Source organism: Dipodomys spectabilis, unplaced genomic scaffold, assembly GCF_019054845.1.
Source record: "Dipodomys spectabilis isolate Male_0828 unplaced genomic scaffold, ASM1905484v1 ptg000212l, whole genome shotgun sequence".
Classification (NCBI taxonomy): Eukaryota; Metazoa; Chordata; class Mammalia; order Rodentia; family Heteromyidae; genus Dipodomys; species Dipodomys spectabilis.
Window position 1 is genome coordinate 1072395 of NW_024870889.1, and position 25792 is coordinate 1098186.

Sequence of the window (25792 nt, forward strand, 5' to 3'; positions counted from 1 at the left end):
GCCCTGGGTTCGATTTCTCAATACTACATAAGCAGAAAAAGCCAGAAGTGACACTATGGCTCAAGTGGTGGTGCTAGCCATGAGCTGAAGAGCTGAGGGACAGCGCCCAGACCCAGAGTTCAGGCCCCATGACTGACAAAAGGGAAAAAAAAAGTATGTGTATGTATATGTATATGTGTTATGCTTGGAAGTAGGTTCCATTCCCGGTTTTATGGCTGAGGAGGCTGAGAAGCTGCAGGCCAATATGGTGTCCATATGGTTTTGGGGTCACACCAGAGTAGGGTCTGGCCTGTGAGGACCAGAGAGGTGCCCACAACCTAGCCAGGATTTGAGGTCCGGGTTATGGGGTGGAAAGAGGCAGGGAGGGTCCAAGTGCGCAGTCCGGTGTCAGCTTCCATCAGCCCGGCCCACCCTCCATGTTCACTGGCGGGCAGAGGCTGGCAGAGAGAGGCTGGGCAGGAGAGCGGGACCCTGGCTTGGCCTGATGAAGCTGTGGAGGCTCCCGGCTCTCTGGCTCTCCGTGCTTGTTTCCGGAAGTGGCCTCAAGCTTGGGTGTCTGGGGTGAGCCCGTCCTGACTCGGTCACCTTCTCACGCTGGCAGGCCGCTCATCTCCGTGTCCAGCCGCCCCGGGCAGCGCAGCCCGTGCTCCTGCCGGCCCGGACGCCGCCCTGGCCGGCGCGCAGGAGGCTGGACGGCTGTCCCTCACCGTCCTCCCTTCTTCCATTTTTGAGACAGACTCACGGGACACCTCGGGTTGACCTGGGACCCCAGTTCTCCGGCCTCAACTTCCAGAGGGCGGGGATTACAGGTGTGCCTGCCAGCCTTGGCCCTGGCGGCGCGGCGAGGATCCCAAATGTGGAAGAGAAGGAAACCGTAAAACCCCTGATTTCTTCCGGTAGCTATGCTTATCGGGCGCGGGGTACACCGTGCCCACGCTGAGCGTCCAGGAAAAAGCCATCCCTCCAGCCCCCGGGGGTCCCCGGGACGGGCGCGGCCGGCCACCGCCGCGGGCGGGCGGGCAGGGGGGCGGGCCGGGGCCGCCATGGACCCGCCGCGCTCTCCCCTCCCGCTCCGCCCGGGCCCGCCTCCCCCGGGCCGGCCCCGCCGCGCCGGGACCCCCCGGCCCGCCTCCCCCGGGCCGGCCCCGCCGGTCCCCGCAATTAGCGGAGCGTGCCTCCCGCCCGGCGCAGCCGCCGCGGCTCCCCGGGGTGCGCAGCCCCCGGCGGCCCGGGCTCCGGGGAAGGTGGCGGCACAATTAGTTTCTCCCAATTAGTTTTCGGTCTTTGTACAGCGCCCATGCAGGCTGCCGTACTCCTCCGCGCGGGGGAAAGTAGTCCCGCCGGGGACCGCGGCTCCTGCAGCCGCGTGGGGAGCCCCGACAGGGAGGAGCCGGCGGGAGCCCCGCGGGGCCCGCGGGCGCGGGGCGGGGGCCGCGCGGCGCGGCGGGAGGGCCGGGGGCCGGGGAAGGGGCGGGGCGCCCGGTCGGCCCCGCGCGGTGGCCTCGAGAGAGGGATCATGGGGCGGCGAGCGAGCGCCAGCCTCCAACCACGTACGGCGGGCGGTACGCGTCAACCCAACTAGCCAGCGGAAGCTCCGGGCCTCCCTTCCCCGCGCTCCCGCCCCCTCCCGCTGACGGACTCGCGATGCAGCCAATCCAGGCTCCGTTCGGCGTCAGGGTCTCCCGAGAACCAATGGCGCCGCTGGGGGGCGGGGCCTGAGCGCGACGAGTTAGGTTGCGCGCGGGCCGCCCCCCCCCCCGCCGCGCGCAGGCCCCGCCCCCCCCGCCCGCGGCTCGCGGAGTAGTTAGAGCCAGCCAAGTGCGGGCGGCGATGAGAGCCAAAGTTGCACTGGGGTCGGCGCCGGGGGCTTGAGGCGGCGCAGCGCGGTGCGGGTCTGGGTCTCTCCAAGCCCCCAACTCACGCCTGTGGGCTCCCCAGCGCTCGCCCGGCCCGGGCCCGCGCCCGCCCGCGCCCCCTGCCCGCGGCCCGGCGCCCGCGCCTCGAGAGCCGGGGTCCCCGTCACTTCGGCCCGGCCCCAGGCCCCGCCGATGCCGGCCATGGTGGAGAAGGGCCCCGAGGTCTCAGGGAAGCGGCGGGGGAGGAACACCGCGGCGGCCGCCGCCTCGGCCGCCGCCACCTCCGCCGCCGCCGCCGCCGCCGCCGCCTCGGCCGCCTCCGCCTCGGCCGCCGCCGCCGCCGCCGCGGCCGCCGCCCCCAATAATGGCCAGAATAAAAGTTTGGCGGCGGCCGCGGCGCCCAATGGCAATAGCGGCAGCAACTCCTGGGAGGAGGGCAGCTCGGGCTCGTCCAGCGACGAGGAGCACGGTAGGTCGCCGCCGCCGCCGCGCCGCGCCCGGCCCGGCCGGCCCGGCCCGCGCTGACCGCCCCGCTCTGTTCCCCGCAGGTGGCGGCGGCATGCGGGTGGGACCCCAGTACCAGGCGGCCGTGCCCGACTTCGACCCCGGTGAGTAGCGCCCGGCCGGCCCCCCAGCGGCGCCGGCCCGGCGACAACTTTCTTTTTGTGCGTGGGGCCCTGCGGGGCTGGGCGGGGGGCGCGCGCGGGCCGCGGGGCTCGGGCCGCCCGCGGGGGTGCGGCAGATCCCCGCGCCCGGCGCCCGCGGGCCCCGCTCGGGCCGGCCTGCGCTCCCGAGCGTTGCCCGTGGCCACACCTGACCGCGGGGCGCGGGGGCCCTCGGGTCCAGGTGAGCCGCTCCCTGGCGGGGCCCGGGCCGGGCGGGCGGCAGCTCCTGGGAGCCGGGGGTCTCGGGGCGCCAGGAACGACGGGTTCCTGAGACGATCCCCCCCCCCCCCCCCCCCCCGCTCGGAACCAGCCTGGCCCTCACTGGCTTCTGACTCACCTCCATCCTGAGGCACACCACCCCCCAAATCAAGTCATAAAAGAAGTGTGCTTTCCAGGGGGCGCCTGCCTGAGCGCCGCAGCCTCGCGTGTGGCAGTTTGATTTTTGGACCTATTTGTGAGCCTGTGTGCATTTCCTTTAACCTCCCTCCCCCCTTTGTGGGTTACTTGTGTGTGGAGATTCTGAAAGACTGGAACCATTATAAGCTTTGCTAACCATTGATTTTCATCGACTAGAAGTCCTTATACTCAAGTATGAAGCATTTGCTCCCCTTGCCACTGTCTGTGTGGAAGCAAATTTAAAGTGGTACAAGGGAAGGAAAATCCAATCAGACAAAGGAATTCGACAGATTTTAATGCAAGTGGTTCTCAGCCAGTCTCTGTGTGAGTCTGTATTTAAAGGTGGTTGTTACCGAAGGTGTTTGAAAGGATGTGGGCCTTTGGTTCAGAAAGGAATTTCAAAAGAGAGCCTTGTACGGCTGGAGTCGAGTCCTGGTTGGAGGGCTTTAAGAGCTGGAGGCTATAAGTAGGTTACACCACTACTTTGCTTTTTAAAAATATAAATGCTTTTCCTAGGAAACAAGACTGGGAAAATAGCAAGGATCTAGTCCTTGGGAAAAAAAAAAGATAGCTCTAAAGCTGTTATTGAGATACTAAACTCTAGGTGTACTTGAGAATTTAAAACAGGGTGGATCCCCAGAGATCTTGCATCCTCTCGAAGTAAAGGACTGCTCCACGTTTACCTTCTGGAATTTGTTTTATCGACTCCAGTCTTCTACATTTATGTAGTCCCACCTCAGATTCATATTCCCTTTAAAGCCCTGTTAGCGGTTTTGATCGTTCCTCCCTTTTCTGGTAGTCACTTCTCATTTGTGAGTGACAGCCTAGAACTTGGAGGCCAAGCCTCTCTTCCATGCAAGGGCTCCCCCATTCCTGGACTGGCCACCAGGGGAAGCATTCTGTTTTTTTTTTTTTTTTTGGTTACAGTTGACCCTATCTTCATTTTGTAGGTCAAGTCTGCAGAAATCCACAAAACATAAAGGTTGTCACCAAGGTTCCCTTCATGTAATTAAAAAAAAAAATCAAGCCAGGCGCAGGTGGCTCACGCTTGTAACCCTAACTACTCAGGGGGCTGAGATCTGAGGATCAAAGCCAGCAGGGGCAGGAAAACATGGACCTTTTGCCAGGCTCTGCTGGCTCACGCCTGTCATCCTAGCTACTCAGGAGGCTGAGATCTGAGGATCACAGTTCAAAGCCAGCAGGGGCAGGAAAGTCTGTGAGACTCATCTCCAATTAACCACCAGAAAACCAGAAATGGTGCTGTGGAGAGCCCTAGCCTTGAGCTGAAGAGTTCAGGGACAGCACCCAGGCTCAGAGTTCAGGCCTCACGACCCCCCCCCCAAAAAAAAAAATTGAGAAAATCTTTGAGAAGGTTGTTCAGTTGTTGCTACATTAATTTTGAAAGCTTTATCTATTCAGTGGTCACAAGATCTACATTTCTGACTCAGCTAAGAATAATGCCAGCCTTACATTGTTAGTAAGAAACCTGACCTGTGTTCTTTGAAATAGCAAGTGTGAAAAGGTCCTTGTTTTTTTTTTGTCGGTCGTGGGGCTTGAACTCTGGGCCTGGGCGCTGTCCCTCAGCTCTTCAGATCAAGGTGAGCACTCTACCGCTGGAGCCACAGCACCACTTCCGGTTTTCTAGTGGTTTATTTGGAGATAAGAGTCTCACGGACTTTCCTACCTGGGCTGGCTTTGAACCCTGATCCTCATATCTCAGCCTCCTGAGTAGCTAGGATTACAGGCGTGAGCCAGCAGAGCCTGGCAAAAGGTCCATGTTTTCTACTGTCTTTACCATAGGATTTGTACAAGGCATAGACTTGCTAGAGCCCCTCTATTCTAGAAAGTAAAGCATTTGGAATGCTCAAATGCTGTTTGTCAGTGGATTGAGTTTTGATGTTAACATTTCCACATTTCCTATTGTGTTCATTTGAAGTCTGGAAAGGAAGTTAAATGGTGTGAAGTTATTTCAAACCCTGTGTTGTCAATCTGAGTGGTAGGACATACTTCTAGATATAGCTGAATATTGTGAAACTTTACTATTTCTTAGTGATTTTTCATGTGTATTCTCATTTAATTTAAAATCTAAGCCGATCACTGGTGGCTCACGCCTGTAATCCTAGCTACTCAGAAGGCTGAGAGCTGAGGATCGAGGTTCAAAGCCAGCCTTGGCAGGAAAGTGCATGAGACTCTTACCTCCAGTTAACCACAGTAAACTGGCAGTGGTGCTGTAGCTCAGGTGGTAGAACGCTACTCTGGAACTGAAGGCCCAGAGTTCAAACTCCACGACCCACAAAAAAAAAAAAAAATTTCTATTTTGTAATAGAAATGGTACACCATTTTCATTTCTTTATAGTTTTTTTTTTTTGTCCTTAGACTTAAGTCTTTTTTTTTTTTTTTTTTCTCTCCTTCTCTTTTTGGTGTGCTGGTCATGGGGATTAAATTCAGGGCCAAAATGTTGCCCCTGACCTTTGCTGCACAAGGCTGGTGTTGTACCACTTTGGGCCACAGCTCCATTTCCAGTTCTTTTGGTAGCTAATTAGAGATAAGAGTCTCATGGACTTTCTTACCTAGGTTGGCTTTGAATTGTTATTCTCATATCTCAGCCTCCAGAGTAGGATTATAAGCCTGAGCCACTGGTGCTTGACTAATAAAAGCTTTAAAAAAAAAGTATATGTGGGGCATGAAGCCCTGGGTTCAATTCCTCAGTACCACATAAACAGAAAGATCCAGAAGTGGTGCTGTGGCCAAGTGGTAGAGTGCTGGCCTTGAGCAGAAGCTTAGGGACGGTGCCCAGGTCCTAAGTTCCAGCATGTATATGTGGTAAAAGTGTGAATGAAATTCAAGTTGATTTTAATTTTTTAAGTCATCTTTCTAGAATGGTTGGAGCTAAGGTTACTTGACAGTCACTGTATAGTTCATGTAGGATCACTTAATTATCATGTAGGATAATTAAGATGAATAGAGCACACTGGTTCTGACGTATTGATTTAGTTCTCTGAAGACCTCCATATCAGTGGGATGTGAGCTATTTTTCGGTGGGTAAAAATATCTCAAGTGAAAGAAAGTGTGACCATTTAGAATGAAAAGCAAAACACTGGGCAATGGTGGCTCACATTTGTAATCCCAGCTACTCAGGAGGCTGAGGTCTAGGAGTGCAGTTTGAAGCCTGCCCGGGACAGGAGAGTTCATGAAACTTAAGTCTTTTCTCTGGTTAATCACCAAAAAGCTGTAAGTGGAGCTATGGCCCAAGGGTGGTAAGGGTGCCAGTTTTTTTTTTTTCTTCTTCTTCTTTTGCTGGTCCTGGGGTTTGAACTCAGGGCCTAGGCACTGAGTTTTTTTTTGCAAGGCTAGTGCTCTACCACTTGAGCTACGGTGCCACTTCTGGCTTTTTCTGTTTATGTGGAACTGAGGAATCCAACCCAGGGCTTCACGCATGCTAGGCAAGCACTTTGCCACTAAGCCACCTTCCCAGCCCAAAGGTGCCAGTCTCGAACAACAAAAACAAAGCCCCAGTGGCCCATGGCTCATGTCTAAAATGCTAGCTAGGCTGAGATCTGAGGATTGTGGTTTGAAGTCACTCCAGGCAAGACAGTCTTGTATTTCTAATTAACTACTTAGAAAAACCTAGAAGTAGAGCTGTTTCTCAAGTGATAAAGCATTAGTCTTGAGTACAAGAGGCTCAGGGACAGTGCCCAGTCCCTGAGTTCCAAGTCCCAGGACAGGTATAAAATAAAAACAAAAATCAAAGCGCCATCTTTCGTTTGGGCCTCGTTCCCACCTATGGTACCCAGTCTGTGTGTGCCACACTGCACTCTGGCAGATGGTCCTCAGGTCCCCTTAGAACTCAGCATTTACAAGTCATAGGGCAGATGCTTTCCTATGCATCTTTTCTCTGGTTCTTTCCTCCACTAGCCAAGTGTCTCTTATTTTGAAACAAATGGGTGTTTGCTATAAAAAATGTCTGTTGTTTAGTGGCAGCTGGTGGCTCATGCCTGTAATCCTAGCTACTCAGGAGGCTGAGATCTGAGGATCGCAGTTCAAGCCAGCCTTGGGCAGGAAAGTCCCTGAGACTCTTATCTCCAATAAACCACTAGAAAACGGGAAGTGGCGCTGTAGCTCAAGTGGTAGAGCGCTTGCCTTGAGCTGAAGAGCCGAGGGACAGCGCCCAGGCTCAGAGTTCAAGCCCCATGCATGACCCACCAAAAAAAAAAAAAAGTCTGTTGGTTTTGCCAATAGGCATGTAGACAAAGATCTATGCCTATATGCTTCTTTTTTTTTTTTTTTGGGTCCGGTCATGGGGCCTGAACTCTGGGCCTGGACGCTGTCTCTCAGCATTTCAGCTCAAGGCTAGTGCTCTACCACTTGAGCCACAGTGCCACTTCCGGCTTTTTTCTTTTTGCTTATGTGATGCTGAGGAATCGAACCCAGGGCCTCATGCATGCAAGGCAAGTGCTCTATCACTTAGCCACCTTCCCAGCCCCCTATATGCTTCTTTGGTCAATTTTCAGGCATTCTTCCTTTGTTATTTTCTAGCCAGAAGAGTGCAGTGATAGGATGTTAGAGTTGGCTCTATTTAGTTCTTTAGTTCTTTGTTTTCTGAAGCATGTGTTATGTCAAGCTCTTATCCAAAGTTGGTTTTCATTATCACAGTTCACACATGCTAAAATTACATCTCTTACCCAAGAGAATTTTCTGTGTGTGTGTGTGTTCTGTGTGTGTGTGTGTGTGTGTGTGTGTGTGTACTGGGAATTGAACCCACACTTAATATATACTAGGCAAGTTCTATCACTGAGTTATAGTTCTAACCCTCTAGGAGGAGATTTTGTTAATGTTGATGAGACAGGGTCTTAGTAGGTAGGCCAGGCTGGTCTTAAACTTGGTCGTCTGGCCTCAGCCTTCTAGGTGCTCAAATCACTAGCATATGCCACTATGTCTGGTGCAGGAATTGTTAGTGGTATTTCTGAGGCAATAGTTATTTAAAAGGGCAACCTTTTTTTTTTTTTTTTTTTGAGGGTGGGGGGCTTGAACTCGGCCTGAGTTCTCTCCCTGAGCCTTTTCTGCTTAAGGCTAAAGCTCTACCACTTTGAGTCACAGCGCTTCTTCCGGTTTTCTGGCAGTTAATTGGAGATAAGTCTCATGGACTTTCCTGCTTGGGCGTTGAACCATGATCCTCAGATTTCAGCCTCCTGAGTAACTAGGGTTACAAGTGTGAGCCACCAGCACCTGTCTGCAATCTGTATTTTGAACATTGAATTCTGTGTATTTGATCAGATTTGAACATTTGTGGTTATCATTGGCTTAGTAATAAAATGTCACTTTCATGTGATATAGATAATTCTACTGACTAGGTGCTTGACCTGCTTTTCATTTGTTTCCACTGACAGTTCAATGCTCTGTGCTTGTCTCCAGATGCATTGTTTTCTATGCTTCAGTGTATGGTATAAATCTGTATTATAAAAATGCTCAAACTCACAGGTCATGATTACTGCTTTGTGATTGAAGCATGCTTTAGGGACGTGTCTGCCAGAATGAGAGCTCAGGGCTTTCTTTAGTGGAAATAATGAATCCTGTGAATGATCCAATTAGTCAAGGAGTGTGGTGGAGCCCAGAGTTGATTGTCAAAAGATTGAATGTAGCCAGGTGCTGGTGGCTCATGCCTGTGATCCTAGCTGAGATCATAGGAGGCTGAGATCTGAGGATCAGGTTCAAAGCCAACTCTGGGCAGGAAAGTCTCTGAGACTCTTAGAGCCTCTTATCTCCAACTAACCTGCAAAAGCCGAAAGTGGAGTTATGACTCAAGTGTAGAGTGATAGAAAAAACAGTAACTAAAAAGAACAACAACAAAAACCGTGAGGGACAGTTCCCAAACCTTGAGTTCAAGCCCCAGTACCAGACCCCCCCCCCCCCCCAAAAAAAAATTGTCCTGTGTCTGCAACCCTGAAGGTAGTATAAGGTTAGAACTGGAGTGATCACTTTTTATCTCCAGGGCCTCAGTTTTCTCAGTCCTGGATTACTGCTTTTCATCAGAAACAGTGCAATGTCAGTTACAGAGTAGCATCTTTGTAACTAGAAGCAATATAAAGTAGATGGGAAGCTTGGGCTGCAATTACCTGGTCTGGGTAGATCGTCATGACCACTGTGTGTTTACAGAAAACGGAACTCTGTCCTCAGCGAGGCATTAACTGACATACTATATGTAAAAAGCCTGACAAACTTCAGTGAGTACTCGCGAAATGGTTTCTGCTATGGTTCTGATTTTTATGTAACAGGTTATTGTCAAGTAATTGGTTCCTGCATAGTCTGATTCACTACTAGGGAAACTCCTTTGAAAGGAAGCCACTGGTTGCTTTCTTTATTTATTTTTTGTTGGTAGTGGGGCTTGAACTCTGGGCCTGGGCTCTGTCCCTCAGCTCTTCAGCTCAAGGCTAGCACTCTATGGCTTGAGCCACAGTGCCACTTCCAACTTTTTCTGTTTATGTGGTGCTGAGGAATGGAACCCAGGGCCACAGGCATGCAAGGCAAGCACTCTACCTCTGAGCCACCTTCCCAGCCCTATTCTTCATTTTTGCCAGTCAGTTTCTTCTTACTAGTGTTTTGTTATTTTTCTGTATGGTAGTAGTGCCCCCCACCCTCACCCCAATTCCCAGTGCTCACAGGCATGTCCCTCTACACGCAGTATTTTGATCTTTCCCTCTCCCCTCCCCCTCTCTCCTCCTTCTCCCCCTCCTTCCCCCCTCCTTTCTCCCTCTCCCCCTCCCCCTTCCTCTTTCCCCTCTCTCCTTCCCCTCCCTCCTCTTCCTCTCCCCTCTCTTCTCCCCTTTCCTCTTCTTGCTGGTTCTAAGGGCTTAAACTCAGTTTCTGAGTTTTGCTCAAGGTTCGTGCTGTACAACTTGAGCCATAGCTCCAAATCTGCTTTTTTTTTTCTTTTTCTTTTTTGCTAGTTGGAGGTAAATTTGCTTTGAGCCTTGATCTTCATATTGTGGCCTCCTGAGTAGATAGGATTACGGGTGTGAGCCATTGGTGCCGGCTTTATCTTTTTCTTATTGACTTGTATGAATTCATATTTTGGGATATTAATCAATTTTTCGTTGCATATATAGTTTTTGTTTTTAATGTGTGTATATATAGGATTCAGTTTCTTGACTAGAAAGGAATAAAAATACAGATATTCAGTTCATGTTGATATGCTGTTTAGCTGTTGACCCAAATTATAGTTCCAGATGACTTGAAAGCTCTAGTTTAATTTTTGCCTAGCATGTAGCTATAGTAGCAAGTTCAAGGCTAAAACGATGGCTTCAATTCCCATTTTCCTATGAAAGATTAAATGCTATGAGCTAAAACTAAATCCAGCTGTCTTAGGGATTTACCACTGGTACTTGGGAAAAGATGCATGTGATCAGGAGGCACCGCCTTTCATCACTAATGGAAGGCCCTCTAAAGAACGATGTATCAGTGCCAGGTCAGTGTAGTGCTTATTTTGTGCCAGGCTGGTTTGAACACTATTAAATTATTTAACTGTCCCGACAGTCATATGAGGTGAAGTTATTATCTTCATATTGCACTTGGGACACTGAGAGACTGAGTAGTTTAGTGTTAGGGTTCATCTGATAACCTGCCCAGTGTTATTAACTCAGTCTAAGTAAGTTGCCATCATCTAGAAGAGGCATCATTATTTTGTATATTACTAAGAAAGGAAAAACATCACTGGGCGCTGGTGGCTCATTTCTGTCATCCTAGCTACTCAGGAGGCTGAGATCTGAGGATTGCCAGCCGGGGAAGCAAGGCTTGTGAGACTCTTATCTCCAGTTAGCCACCAGAAAAACTGGAAGTAGCACTGTGGTTCAAGTGGTAGGGTGCTCACCTTGAGCTGAAGAGCTGAGGGACAGCGCCCAGGCTCTGAGTTCAAGCCCCACAATCGACAAAACAAAAAAAGAAAAGGTAAAAAAAAAGCCAGAAGCACTAGCCTTGAGCAAAAAACTCAGGGACAGAACCCACGCTTCAAGCTCCATGACAACAAAATGATTTATATATAAATAAAGTGTTTATAGTTTTTTGTTTTTGTTTTTCCCATGTGACCTCAAATGTTATGGTATTTTAGTGGTTTCATGACTTAAAATCCAAATTTAAAAGGACACGCACGGGTGCTGGGCATTGTAACACATGCCTGTAATTTTAGCTAGTTGGGAAGCTGAGATAGAAGATTCTAAGCCAGCTTGGGCAGAAAAGTAATCAGCTAAAGCCAGGCTGGAGGTGTGGCTCTAAGTAGGAGAGCACCATTTGTGATAGAAGTAAGTCTCGGAAGCCAGCAGAGGGTTAGGCTCCTGAGTTCAAGTCATAGCTCTGCCGTATCGACACCTTCTGTATAGTATATATACTCTATGCGTATGACACAAACATACATACACATACATAGCACGAACAGAATGTATGTATGAGTGGTTGTGGGAGGTGTAGGTTAGTGATAGAGGCCCTGACTTCCATCTAACACTACAGAAGGACTTGGGTACTGGTGCTGGGGGCTCACTGGTATCCTGATCTTTCCCTCTCCCCTCCCCCTCTCTCCTCCTTCTCCCCCTCCTTCCCCCCTCCTTTCTCCCTCTCCCCCTTCCCCTTCCTCTTTCCCCTCTCTCCTTCCCCTCCCTCCTCTTCCTCTCCCCTCTCTTCTCCCCTTTCCTCTTCTTGCTGGTTCTAAGGGCTTAAACTCAGTTTCTGAGTTTTGCTCAAGGTTCGTGCTGTACAACTTGAGCCATAGCTCCAAATCTGCTTTTTTTTTTCTTTTTCTTTTTTGCTAGTTGGAGGTAAATTTGCTTTGAGCCTTGATCTTCATATTGTGGCCTCCTGAGTAGATAGGATTACGGGTGTGAGCCTGGAATCCTAGCTACTTAGCAGTATGAGATCTGAGGATTGGTTTGAAGCCAGTGTAGTCAGGAAAGTTCCTGAAATCCTATGTCCAAGTAACCACTAAAAAGATGGAAGTAGAGCTGTGGGTCAAATCTTAGACTGCTAGCCTTGAGGATAAATGCACAGGAACAACACCCAGACTCCGAGATCAAGACCCGGGACTGGCACCAAAAAATAAATAAATGGGTTTTTGGCTGTGGGGGCAAATATGATTTGTATGTGGTGCTGAGGACTTGAACCCAGGGCTTCTTGCATGCTAGGGAAAAAGCACTCTACCACTAAGCCACATTCCCAGGTCTTCTTTTCTGTTTTTTGAGGCAGGGTCTTGGTATGTATGGCCTCCAACTTGTGCTACTACCATTGGTTTATACATTTGTTTTTTTTTAATTGAGGAGAATGTCACATAACAAAATTAGCTATTTTTAAATTAACAGTTAAGTCAGGCACCAGTGGCTCACGCCTGTAATCCTAGCTACTCAGGAGGCTGAGATCTGAGGATCTCGGTTCAAAGCAAACACGGGTATGAAAGTCCGTGAGACTCTTATTTCCAATAAACCACCAGAAAACTGGAAGTGACACTGTAACTCAAGTGGTAGAGTGTTCGCCTTGAGTTGAAGAGCCCAGGGACAGCACCCAAGCCCAGAGTTCAAGCCCCACGACCGACAAAAAAAAAAAAATAACAGTTAAGCCAGGTAAAATTAGTTGTGAATGCCTGTAGTCTCAGCTACTTAGGAGACTGCTTGTATTTTCCAGGAAGTCTGCATGTAGTAGGTGTAAAATTGCTGGTTCCTAGAGTAATTCAAGTGCTTATACATATATGTGTATACATACTAATTTTAAATTGTTATAAAGGTGATATACAGAGGGGTTACAATTACATAAATCAGTCCCTCCATGAGACTTTTATCTCCAGTTATCCATCAGAAGACCAGAAGTGGAGCTGTGGCTCAAAATGGTAGCGCACTAGCCTTGAGCAAAAGAGCTCAGGTACAGTGCCCAGGCCCTGAGTTCAAGCCCCATGACTCACCAAAATTTTTTTTTATTAATACTAAACATTGAATATTAAATTACTAATGTTAAACATTAACATTTACACTCATAATTATGTTAAATATTATCAATTTTATATGTATATATACACCCACACCAATTGACCATGCCTAGTCTGAAAATATGAATGCTTTGAAATTTTAATAGGCTTGAATTCAGGGCCTTGGTTAGTGCCTTTTTTCCACCCAGAGCTGGTGCTCTACAACTTGAGCCACACATCTGTGTCCGGCTTTTTGGTAATTACTAGTTGGAGGTAAGAGTCTCATGAATTTGTCTGTCCGGGATTGCTTTGAACTGTGATCCTTAGATCTCAATTTCATGAGTGGCTAGGATTGCAGGCATAAGCCACTGGTGTCTGGCTAAAGGACAGCTGGAATCTGAAATCTTTGGAAGCATTTGAGATTTTGGATTTTTTGGATTAGAGTACTCAACTTGAATTTTAGAAACCAGAATAATTCGTTTCTTTTCTTTTTTTTTTTTGGCAGGTCGTGGGTCTTGAACTCTGGGCCTGGGTGCTGTCCCTCAGCTCTTCAGCTCAAGGCTGGCACTCTACCACTTGAGCCACAGCACCACTTCTGGTTTTCTAGTGGTTTATTGGAGATAAGAGTCCCATGGACTTTCCTGCCCAAGGCTGGCTTTGAACTGCAACCCTCAGATCTCAGCCTTCTGAGTAGCTGGGATTATAGGCATGAGCCACCAGTACCTGGCAATATTTGTTTTCTTATAGCCACGGTTCATTTTAGAACTGATGATAAGTGTTTGATCTGATCTCACTGCTCCCTGAAATCTGTTTAATACATTGATTGTAATACAGAATTCTTCAAAGGATAGTTATTTTTAGTTGTTTTCTAAAAAGTAAGTTATTTAAGAATTACTACATCTAATTAATGTGAGAGAAGTGTAATTTAGAAAGTATCCCTGGATATTTCCTTGGTATTGGAAGGTAGATGGTTGGTGGTGAGGTGAGGAGGAGGGAGGGGAGAGCAAGGAAAGGGAGGCAGTGTGAACAGAGAGGAGAGGGAAGAATGCCCTTTAGCTGGGTGCCAGTGGCTCACGCCTGAAATCCTAGCTATTCAGGAGGTGAGATCTGAGGATCACAGTTCAAAGCCAGCCTGGGAAGGAAAGCCTGTTAGACTTTTATCTTCAAAAAAGCTGAAGGAGGCACTGGGAAGGTGGTTCAGTGGTAGATCACTTGCCTTGCATGCATGAGGCCCTGGGTTCGATTCCTCAGCACCACATAAGCAGAAAAAGCTGGAAGTGGGACTGAGGCTCAAGTGGCAGAGCCCTGGTCTACAGCTGAAGAGCTGGGGGACAGCGCCCAGGCCCAGAGTTCAGGCCCCACAACCAAAAAAAAAAAAAAAAGCTGAAGGAGAGCTGTGGCTCAAGGGGTAGAGCACTACCCTTGAGCACAAAGACAGGGGCACCTGAATTCCATTCCTAGCACCAAAACACAACAAATAAAACCTTTTAAAGTTTTTGTTTTGTTTTTTTTTTTTTTGGTTGGTCATGGGGCCTGAACTCTGGGCCTGGGCGCTGTCCCTCAGCTCTTCAGCTCAAGGCGAGCACTCTACCACTTGAGCCACAGCGCCACTTCCGGCTCCTTTTGCTTATGTGGTGCTGAGGAATCGAACCCAGGGCCTCACAAATGCAAGGCAAGCACTGTACCACTGAGCCACCTTCCCATCCCTGAAGTCCTTTTTCTTTTTGTTGGTCATGGAGCTTGAACTCTGGGCTTGGGCGCTGTCCCTCAGCTCTTCAGCTCAAGTCAAGCGCTTGAGCCACAGCACCATTTGCAGTTTTCTAGTGGTTTATTGGAGATAAGAGTCTCAGGGACTTTCCTGCCTGGGCTGACTTTGAACCTCGATCCTCAGATCTCAGCCTCCTGAGTAGCTAGGATTATAGGCGTTAGCCACCAGCTCCTGTCTCCCTGAACCCTTTAATGAAGGCTAGTGCTCTATACTTTGAGCTACAGCCCCACTTTTGATTTTCTGGTGGCTGATTGAAGATAAGTGTCTCACAGACTTCTTTTCCTGGGCAGTTTTTGAACCATGATCCTCAGATCTCAGCCTCTTGAGTAGCTAGGATTACAGGTGTGAGCCATTGGATTAACCCCCCCCCCCCACATCCCTCCCCCAGTCCTGGGGCTTGAACTCAGGGCCAAGCGCTGTTCCTGAGCAGCTTTGTGCTCATGGCTAGTGTTCAAGCCCCACACCTAACAATAAACAAGCAAACAAACATTGAAAACCACATTTTATGCTTTATTAAGACATAAGCTGAGCCAGGTGCAGGGTGCCGGTGGCTCACGCCTGTAATCCTAGCTTCTCAGGAAGCTGAGATCTGAGGGGATCACGGTTCAAAGGCAGCCCAGGCAGGAAAGTCTGTGATACTCTTATCTCCAATAAACCACTAGAAAACCGGAAGTGAATGGTGCTGTGGCTCAAGTGGTAGAGCGCTAACCTTGAGCTGAAGAGTGCAAGGACAGCACCCAGGCCCAGAGTTCAAGCCATAACCGACATGAATGAATGAATGAATGAATGAATGAAAGGGGAGAGGGGAACAAGGAGAGAGTGGTAGAGGAGTAAGGTTGGTGGGGGACATTGTGCGTGTGTGGAAATGTGGAAACGGTGAAATTTCTTGGCAATTAATGTATGCTGATAAAAATCTTCATAAAAGAAATATGTTGAAGGCTGTGAAGGTGGCTCAGTGGTAGAGCGCTGGCCTTGTGTGCATGTGGTCTTGGGTTTGATTCCTCAGCACCACATAAGCAGAAAAAGCTGGAAGTGGTGCTGTGGCTCAAGTGGCAGAGCGCTCACCTTGAGCTGAAGAGCTGAGGAACAGCGCCCAGGCCCAGAGTTCAGGCCCCACGACCGACCAAAAAAAAAAAAAAAAAGTTGAAATATTGGTGTAGGAAGTAAAAAAGAGGAGAAGGGGAGGGAGAGGTGATTTGAGTGGGTGCCTTGCACACACGGACGGGCTATCAACGGGAAAACCTTGTGCAATTAATGCTTTCAAAGTGGATGTGCTGAGATGAGTTAGTTCAAGTGCAGATTTTCTTTCTTTCTTTTTTTTTTCCAGGTAAGGGGTAGGTTTATACAGTAGACCTGCTGGGACCAGGCAAGATTGGCACTCCACGTGGCTGGGAAAGGCCTGGGAATAAGAGAGAGCTGGGAAAGAGAGGAAAGAGAGAGGAAAGAGCTAGAAAAGAGCAGAGAGAGCAGAGAGATTTTCTAAACAATGCAGTTGACAATGCTAGTAATTATTAGGCATCTTTGCAAGCGTGTGGCTTCTATCATAGACAGCTTACTTGTTGACTGCTGAATTGTGAAAGAAGTAGTAATTTAAATTTTCCAATGTATGACATTGGAAAGAGTCAGATGAGATGTGGTAGGGTATTTTGTATTTTTTAGTGTATTGAGAGCATAATTCTCCCTATGGAGTGTCTGTTGCTTTCATACGTTCTCTCAGCACATGTTTTTAGGTGTTCATTATGTAAGAGAAGTGATGGGGATCACAGTTCAGAGCCAGCCCAGGCAGGAAAGTCTGTGAGACTCTTCCCTCCAATTAATCACCAGAAAACCAGAAGTGGAGCTGTGGCTCAAAGTGGTAGAGCACTAGCCTTGAGCAAAAAGCTCGGGGACAGGGCCCAGGCCCTGAGTTCAAGCCCCATGCCTGACTCCTTAAACTTCTGGCAGCTGAACACTGATTTTTCTGTCAGATTATACAGTTCTCTCATTGTTTTCTAAATATTAATAAGCTTTCTAGCTTATGAAAAAATTGGAACAACAGGAAAGTAGAGTATTATTATTAACAAATCATGTGAGCTGGGAGCTGGTGGCTCATACTTGTAATCCTAGTTACTTAGGAGGCTAAGCTCTGAGGATCATAGTTCAGAGTCAGCCTGGGTGGAAAAATCCGTAAGACTTTGTCCAATTAACCAGCAAAAATCCAGAAGTCGAGCTGTGCCTCAAGTGGTAGAGCACCAGCCTAAGTGAACAAGCCCAGACATAGAGTTCAAGCTTCAGGACCAGCATTAAAAAAAAAAGTGTGTGTGTGTGTGTGTGTGTGTGTGTGTGTGTGTGTGTGTGTGTGTGTGTGTGTGTGTGTGTGTGTGTGTGTGTGTGTGTGTGTGTGTGTGTGTGTGTGTGTGTGTGTGTGTGTGTGTGTGTGTGTGTGTGTTGGGCCAACATGGAGTGAGAGAGACCAGATTTACATCCAAACAAAAAATGTTAGCAGTGCAGTAGTGGACTGTGCTGGAAGATTAGAAACATGGTAGCCCTACAGCTATCCCAAATTACTACCTTGAGTCTTGGCTTTTGGGTAGTTGGAGATAAGAGACTCATGTACTTTCTTACTGTGGCTGGTTTTAAACTGCAGTCTTCAGATGTCAGCCTCCTGAGTATCTAGGATTATAGGCGCGAGCCACAGTGCTCACCTATGTGTGCAGTTCTTCCTTCCTTCCTTCCTTCCTTCCTTCCTTCCTTCCTTCCTTCCTTCCTTCCTTCCTTCCTTCCTTCCTTCCTTCCTTCCTTCCTTCCTTCCTTCCTCCCTTCCTTCCTTCCTTTCTTTGTTTTTTTTTGTTTTTGGGTCTGGTCGTGGGGCCTGAACACTGGCCTGGGCGCTGTCCCTCAGCTCTTCAGCTCAAGGCTAGCGCTCTACCACCTGAGCCACAGCACCACTTCCGGCTTTTTTCTTTTTGCTTATGTGGTGCTTACGTGGTGCAGGGCCTCATGCATGCAAGGCAAGCACTCTACCACTGAGCCACCTTCCCAGCCCATGTGTACAGTTCTTTTTTTTTTTTTTTTTTTTGGGTCCAGTCATGGAGCCTGAACTCTGGGCCTGGGCGCTGTCCCTCAGCTCTTCAGCTCAAGGCTAGCGCTCTACCACTTGAGCCACAGCGCCACTTCCGGCTTTTTTGTTTTTGCTTATGTGGTGTTGAGGAATCGAACCCAGGGTGTCAGGCATGCAAGGCAAGCGCTTTAACCACTAAGCCACCTTCCCAGCCCCGTGTACAGTTCTTTATATGAACTTTTTGTCATGGGGAAATACTTGAGTAGAATTTAAGATAGCTGCAAACGGGTTTTATAATTTTATGTTCCCATCAGCAGTGCATCAGAATCTACATTGCTCCACAAACTTGCTGACAGTCTTTAACTTTAGCCAGGTTAATAGATTTACAGTAGTATTCTTTATGGTTTTAACTTTTTTTTTTTTTTTTTTCTTTTCCTGGGGTTTGAACTCAACTCGGGCGCTGTCCCAGAGCTTCTTTGCTGAAGGCTAGCACTCTGCCTCTTGAGCCACAGAACTACTTCTGGCTCTTTCTGTGTATGTGGTACTGAGGAATGGAACCCAGGGTTTCATGCATGCTAGGCAGGCCCTCTAACTCTGAGCCACATTCCCAGCCCTGGTTTTAACTCTTTGTTATGTCTAGCAGTGTTGGCCATCTTTTCAGGTGCTTATTGGCACCAGAAATGTTGGAAGACTTCAGGTAGTAATTTGGGATAGCTGTAGGGTCGCCTCTTTCTCATCTTTCAGGTGGCACTATCTATCCTTTGTTGGCTCAAGACCTTTGTCTGGAAAAAAATATTTCTAACATTTTTGTGCGGATGTCTCTCTGGTCTCACATTGTTTTGTTTTGTTTTGTTTTTTGGTGCTGGTCCTGAGGCTTGAACTCAGGGCCTAGCTACTGTTCCAGAGGTTTTGTGCTCAAGGCTAGTGTTCTACCACTTTGAGCCACAGCTCTGTTTTTGGCTTTTTGGTAGTTAATTAAAGATAAGAATTTCATGAACTTTCCTGTCCTGCCTGGTCTAGGTTTTGAAGCAGTCCTCAAATCTCTGCCTTTTTATTTGTTTTTGTTTTTGGGTCTGGTTGTGGGGCCTGAACTCTGGGCCTGGAAGCTGTCCCTCAGCTCTTCAGCTCAAGGCTAACGCTCTACCACTTGAGCCACAGCGCCACTTCCGGCTCTTTTCTTTTTGCTTATGTGGTGCTGGGGAATCGAACCCAGGGCCTCAGGCATGCAAGGCAAGCGCTCTACCACTGAGCCACCTTCCCAGCCCCCCACATTCATTTTTATAGATAGAGTTTTCTTTAATTTCTTTTTGTTTTTTCTTCTAGTTAATTTTTGGAAAGCATCTAGTTTGTCTTGGTTTCCTTCATTCTGGGTTTGGTGATTGCATTTCTCTGGTATTAAAAATTTTTTTTTTTGCCTTGTTTTCTGTTAACGGTACTTAGAGGTTTAACCAATGTCTGATTAAAATTGCTTTTGACAGAAGTATTTTCAGGGAGGTAGCTTACCATTCTTTAAAATAATTTCATCTGTTGTACTCTCATAGCAGTAAATAGCTCTAAGATACTCTTAAGTTCACGTATGTATGTTTAGTGTCTGTGGTAGAATGCAAACTCCACATGAGAAGGACAGGGGTCTGCTGCTTGTTTATTGCTATATCCTAAGTGTCTAGAGCATTGTTTAGCACACAGTTGGCACAAAACAATCTCTTAAATAAATATGAAGGCAGAAAGCTAGGTAAATTGTTATATTTATTCTTTGCTAAGAAAAGTAAGATTGAAAATATTTAGATTAAAGCTGGCTACCGGTGGCTCATACCTGTAATTCTGGCTACTCAGGAGGCTGAGATCTGAGGATCATGGATCATAGCCAGCCCAGGCAAGAAAGTCCCTGAGACTCTTATCTCCAGTTAATCATCAGAAAACCAGAAGTGGCACAGTGGCTCAAAGTGGCAGATCGCTAGCCTTGAGCAAAAGAGCTCAGGGACAACGGTCCAGGCCCTGAGTTGAAGCCCCACAACCTACAAAAAAATAAAATAAAGGGACTGGGAAATTGGCTCAGTGGTAGAGCGCTTGCCTTGCAAGCAAGAGGCCCTGGGTTCTATTCCTCAGCACCAACCACATAAGCAGAAAAAGCTAGAAGTGGCGCTGTGGCTCAAGTGATAGAGCACTAGTCTTGAGCTGAAGAGCTGAGGGACAGTGCCCAGGCCCAGAGTTCAGGCCTCATGGCTGACCCCCCCCCAAAAAAAAAATAAATAAAAAATTTAGATTATTTGTGTTTAACAACACTATTAGGAATGACATACAATCCTCTGAGATTTGGGCAGTTATAAATTCTAGAAACTTAAAAAAAATGCAGAAACTTCAAATATACTGAAGAAAGGGCTGTATACTGGCTCCACTTCGTCTGAGATAACCACCCTTTGGTAGCTGCCAGCGGTTTATGGATTCTTTAACAGTCCTCCAACTCACGGCTTCTTGAAGAGAAATGAAGACTGTTCTTGTGCTTAAGACTACTACTCTTCAGTCTGGATGCTGCTGCAGCAGAACTCAAATGGAAAACTCAGGAAGCTTCAGATATTACTGGCCGTCTTCTTTGCCCTCAGCATTTAGATTTCTCATCAGTGAGTATTTGGAGTCGCTCAGTATTAATCTCATCGTGCGCTTTTGTCTTAGTTCTTAGCCATGGAGAGAGCCTGGACCCCTGCATCATTTATCCTATCGTGGACTTTGACATCTCAGACTGCATTCCTTCTCCTTTACCCTGGACCTTCTAGAAACCTTTTCCGTGAGCTCTCTGCAACTCATCATGCCTAAGAAACTATCCGGGTTTTTATTTCTTCTGTGACTTCCTCTCACACTCAACACAGTGGCACTTACTTCCTGTGAGTATCTGGGTCTAGATACTCTGGGTCTAGATATCCTGGGTTTTCTTGCCGTTTCCATACCTTTCATCTTTGCTGTCTGAAGAAACCCTTGTATGAGGAACATGATCTTACCAGAATATCCACTCTCTTCATGATTGTTCTTTATCCTGTGGAATTTCCTTCTTTACCTCTAGTAATACTTCCTGTCCTTTTGCCTACGTTAATATCGGTACATACAGATTGGACAGTTTTCTTTTTCTGCCCGTCCTGGGGCTTGAACTCAGGGTCTGAACCTCTTTGCGCTCAAGGCTAGAGCTCTACCACTGAGCCACAGCACCACTGGCTTTTTTGAGTAGTTTATTAGAGATAAGAGTCTCATGGGGACTTTTCTGCCCCAGCTGGCTTTGAACTTCTATCCTCAGATCTCATTCTCCTGAGTAGCTAGGATTACAGGTGTGAGCCACTGGCACCCAGCTAGACAGTTTTTTGGTAGTGTTTGAAAGTTAGTATCTTTTTTTTTTTTTGGTCAGTCATGGGGCCTGAACTCTGGGCCTGGGCCCTGCCCCTCAGCTCTTCAGCTAAGGCTAGCACTCTACCACTTGAGCCACAGCGCCACTTCCAGTTTTCTGGTGGTTAATTACAGTGCCACTTCTGGTTTTCTGGTGGTTAATTGGAGATAAGAGTCTCATGGCAGGAGTGGTAGAGCACTTGCCTTGAGAAGGACAGGGCCCAGCCCCAGAGTTCAAACCCCATGACCAACTGGGAAAAAAAAAAAAGTCTCATGGACTTTCCTCCCCGGGCTGGCTTTGAATCATGATCCTCAGATCTCAGCCTCCTGAGTAGCTAGGATTATAGGCGTGAGCCACCGGTGCCTGCCCCGGCTTTCTTAAGCTTTGTTTTTGTGGTACTAGAGGTGGAACCCGGGTCCCTGAGCATGCTAGGTGAGGCACTATCACTGACTTACCTCCTTAGGCCCTAAGTAATTATCTTTTTACAATTACTCTGTTTGGATTTACTAATATATTAGACTTTTTCTTCATGTCTCCCTATATCTTTGAAGTTTTTGTCATCTGACTTTATTTTTCCTGTTGCTTGAAACACCTTTTGAGATTTCTTTCAGTGTAGACCTATCAGTGATAAACCTGTTTGAAGTTTATTATTATTATTATTAATTTGGGGTTTGAACTTGGGGCCTCACACTGGGCCTTACCCACTGTCTCCCCGTCTTTGCACGGAGTCCCAGGCAGCTCCTTGCTGCTGCCATAGCCCTATGGTAACTATGCTGCCTAGAGGCCTTTGCACTCAGTGCGTCTGCTTTCTCCTGGCCTCTCTCCCCCAGTTCTTCTGAGTCAAGTCTGGTTCTTTTACATCCGCACTGAAAGTCACATTCTCAGAGAGGCTTTCCTAGGCTATCTAAAATTTCAGCTGTATCCATGCTACTTCCTGTTCCTCTTGCTTGTTCTGCACCCCACCTTCATTCCCTCTTATCATTATTTAACATACTTCCTTATTTATATATTGTCTGATTCCTGAAACTCGAGAGTAAACTCTTTTGAGATGAGGGCTTTTATTTAATTTTTACTTTTTGGTCCGGTTGTGGAGCTAGAACTGGGACCTGAATGTTCTCCCTGAGCCCCTTTTGCTCAAGGTTAGTGGTCTACCACTTTGAACCACAGTTCCACTTCCAGTTTTCTCGTGGTTAATCAGAAGTAAGAGTCTCGTAGACTTTCCTGCCCAGGCTGGCTTTGAACCGCAATTCTCAGATCTTACCTCCTGAGTAGCTACGATTACAGATGTGAGCCACCAGTACCCAGTGCTTTTTATTTTTATTTATTTATTTATTTATATTTTTGTTGGTCGTGGGTCCTGAACTCTGGGCCTGGGTGCGCTGTCCTTTAGCTCTTCAGCTCAAGGCTAACACTTGAGCCACAGTGCCACTTGTGGCTTTTTCTGCTTATGTGGTGCTGAGGAATCGAACCCAGGGCCTCATGCATGCAAGGCAAGCACTCTACCACTGAGCCACCTTCCCAGCCCATGCCCATCAGTGCTTTTTTTTTTTTTTAAAGTTGGTTGTGATCCTTGAACTCTGGGCCTTGCTGTCTACCACTTGAGCCACAGCGCTACTTCCAGTTTTCTGGTGATTTATTGGAGATAAAAGTCTCACAGACTTTCCTGCCCTGGCTGGCTTTAAACCATGATCCTCAGATCTCAGCCTCCTGAGTAGCTAGGCTTGAGCCACCAGCCCTCAGCACCGGCCTGGAACTTTTGATTCTTCTGGGGCCCATCTAAGGAGCTTTACAGATAGATTAGATGTAATCCTCAGAACACTCCTGTAGGAGTGGTATCTTTACTGTTGTGCTGACAATGGGACTGAGATTTTGAGAGCTTAAACACTGCCTGAGGGCTGTAGTGGACAGTGCCAGCAGAACTAGCTTAGAGTAATTTAATCCAGCCAGTATTCTATGTGCCACCTCTAAATGTAGACACATCGTGTAACTTTATGTCACAGATAACAGGAATCCTGAGTGTGTTATTGAACCCTGTTAGGCCATAATAGGTAGGTCAACTGTATTTAGAAATCCCTCCCATTTCTTCTAGATTTTCCAGTTTGAGTATAGGTTTTCAAAGCATTTTCTCTTTTTTTTATTTTGGTTGGTTGTGGAGGCTGAACTCTGGGCCTGGACGCTGTCCCTCTGCTCTTCAGCTCAAAGCTAGCGCTCTACCACTAGAGCCATAGCGCCACTTCGGCTTTTTCTATTTATGTGGTGCTGAGGAATGGAACCCAGGGCCTCATGTAGGCAAGATAAACACTCTACCGCGGAGCCCCCTTCGCAGCCCCATCAGAGCATTTTCTCACGATCCTTTGAAGTTGATATTTGTTCTGATATTCTTTATTTTTTTCACTTCTAATAAATTTGAGTCTCTTTCCTCCCTTTGATCTGATTAGCCAGGAGTTTATTATTATTATTACCGATTTCTTCAAATACTAGCTTTGTGTGTGTGTGCGTGTGTGTGCCCGTGCGCCTGTGTGCCTGTGCACGCCGTCTTGTCCATCTCGTCTCTTGGGGTTTCACTTGAGGGCTTAGGCACTGTCTCTAGCTCCTGATTTTTGTTTTGGTTTGTTTTGGTTGGTTGTGGGGCTTGAACTCTGGGCCTGGGAGCTCCCCTCAGCTCTTAAGATCAAGGCCAGCACTCTTACCACTTTAGCCACAGCGCCACTTCCAGTTTTCTGGTGTTAAGTGGAGATAAGAGTCCCATGCCCTGGCTGGCTTTTTTTTTTTTTTTTTTTTTTTTGGTCGGTCATGGGGCCTGAACTCTGGGCCTGGGCTGTCCCTCAGCTCTTCAGCTCAAGGCTAGCGCTCTACCACTTGAGCCACACCGCCACTTCTGGCTTTTTTCTTTTTGCTTATGTGGTGCTGAGGAATCGAATCCATTGTCTCAGGCATGCAAGGGAAGCGCTCTACCACTGAGCCACCTTCCTAGCCCAAGAAAATTACTTGAAATTTGAATGTTTATTTCTTTTTTTTTTTTGTCGGCCGTGGGGCTTGAACTCTGGGCCTGGGCGCTGTCCCTCAGCTCTTCAGCTCAAGGCGAGCGCTCTACCACTTGAGCTACAGCGCCACTTCCGGTTTTCTGGTGGTTTATTGGAGATAGGAATCTCACGGTCTTTCCTGCCCGGGCTGGCTTTGAACCGCGATCCTCAGATCTCAGCCTCCTGAGTAGCTAGGATTACAGGCGTGAGCCACCAGCGCCCGGCTTGAATGTTTATTTCTAGTGCTTAAAATAATAAGAATGGGGCTGGGAAGGTGGCTCAGTGGTAGAGCGCTTGCCTTGCATGCAGGAGGCCCTGGGTTCGATTCCTCAGCACCGCATAAGCAAAAAGAAAAAAGCCGGAAGTTGGCGCTGTGGCTCAAGTGGTAGAGCGCTAGCCTTGAGCTGAAGAGCTGAGGGACAGCGCCCAGGCCCAGAGTTCAAGCCCCACAACCGGCCCCCCCCCCCCCCCCAAATTTTTTTTTTCTTTCCTACAGTTTGGATTATGTACTTCTTTTCCTCCAAATGTCAGTAGTTAGAAAAAAAGATTGGTTTATCAAAAGTAATGAAAACATGTAGCTTTTTCCCACATTACAGATTTATAATGTAAAATGAGTTTTTACCTTTCAAGCCAGTGTTACAAATTCGCTACATCAGAAATAGCAGAACCCTGTGTGCCAATTCTGGGAGTAGCGCACATGCAAATAGACTGAGGTCATTATCAACCCAGGCACATAAGTTGTTGCAGTAGCTGGTTAGCAGGCTGTTCTTTAGCAACACTGGGTGGGGCAGAGCATGTTTAAGGAGGGAGATCTTAAAGCACTTTTCAGACTAGCGGAGAGAGAGCTTTTCACAGAAACAGAACGAGGCAGTATTTTTACCTTTATAGAATTGTTTTCTATCCAAGTTTGGAATGATTCTCTTGAGATTCTTTCCTTGATTTTACAGCTGTGACGGCACCGTTCATGACTGTATCCATGGGAACATAAGTTTACAATATGTTGCTAGGCAGATGTAGCTCACAGTGTACTAAAATTTCCTCATTAAAAAGTATTTGGCTTCTTCCCATAATGCTGCGAGTTCCCGCTCAAAACATTGCTTCCCATAATGCCTGGAGTGCTTACTCAACCAGTGAAAAGAGCTTGGCTGTCCCTGCACAGGCCATCACCCCAAAGCCCGGGGGAAGAGATACGCGAGGAGCCTTGTGCCATTAAACTACCCTTGGAGAGGACTCCATTGGATTCTCTTGGGGCCCCTCTCTGGGTGGAGAGCTGTATTCTCATTTCTTCTGTTTTCTTTCTTTTTTTTTTGGTGTCAGTCGTGGAGCTTGAATGCAGGGCCTGGATTGTTGTCCCTGAACTTTTTTTTTTTTTGCCAGTCATGGTGCCTGAACTCTGGGCCTGGGCACTGTCCCTCAGCTCTTCAGCTCAAGACTAGTGCTCTACCACTTGAGCCACAGCCCCACTTCTGGCTTTTTCTGCTTATGTGGTGCTGAGGAATGGAGCCCAGGGCCTCATGCATGCAAGGCAAGCACTCTACCACTGAGCCACCTTCCCAGCCTCTGTCCCTGAACTTTTGTACTCAAGGCTAGTACTCTACCATTTGAGCCACAGGTCCACTTCTGGTTAGTTAGAGATAAGAGTTGAATTGTGGCCGGGCGCTGGTGGCTCACGCTTGTAATCCTAGCTACTCAGGAGGCTGAGATCTGAGGATCTCGGTTCAAAGCCAGCCCGGGCAGGAG

The 25792-nt window shown here is 47.9% G+C and overlaps 1 protein-coding gene across 1 annotated transcript in view; it reads left to right on the top strand.

The window, feature by feature from the left end:
- Positions 1-2048: 2048 nt before the first annotated feature.
- Rcor1 (REST corepressor 1) overlaps positions 2049-25792 on the top strand; it is an 86069-nt gene continuing 62325 nt past the window's right edge. Inside the window, exons 1-2 of the mRNA XM_042696879.1 lie at positions 2049-2325; positions 2405-2464. Coding sequence (XP_042552813.1) covers positions 2049-2325; positions 2405-2464 — 337 coding nt within the window. The remainder of the gene's footprint in view (positions 2326-2404; positions 2465-25792) is intronic.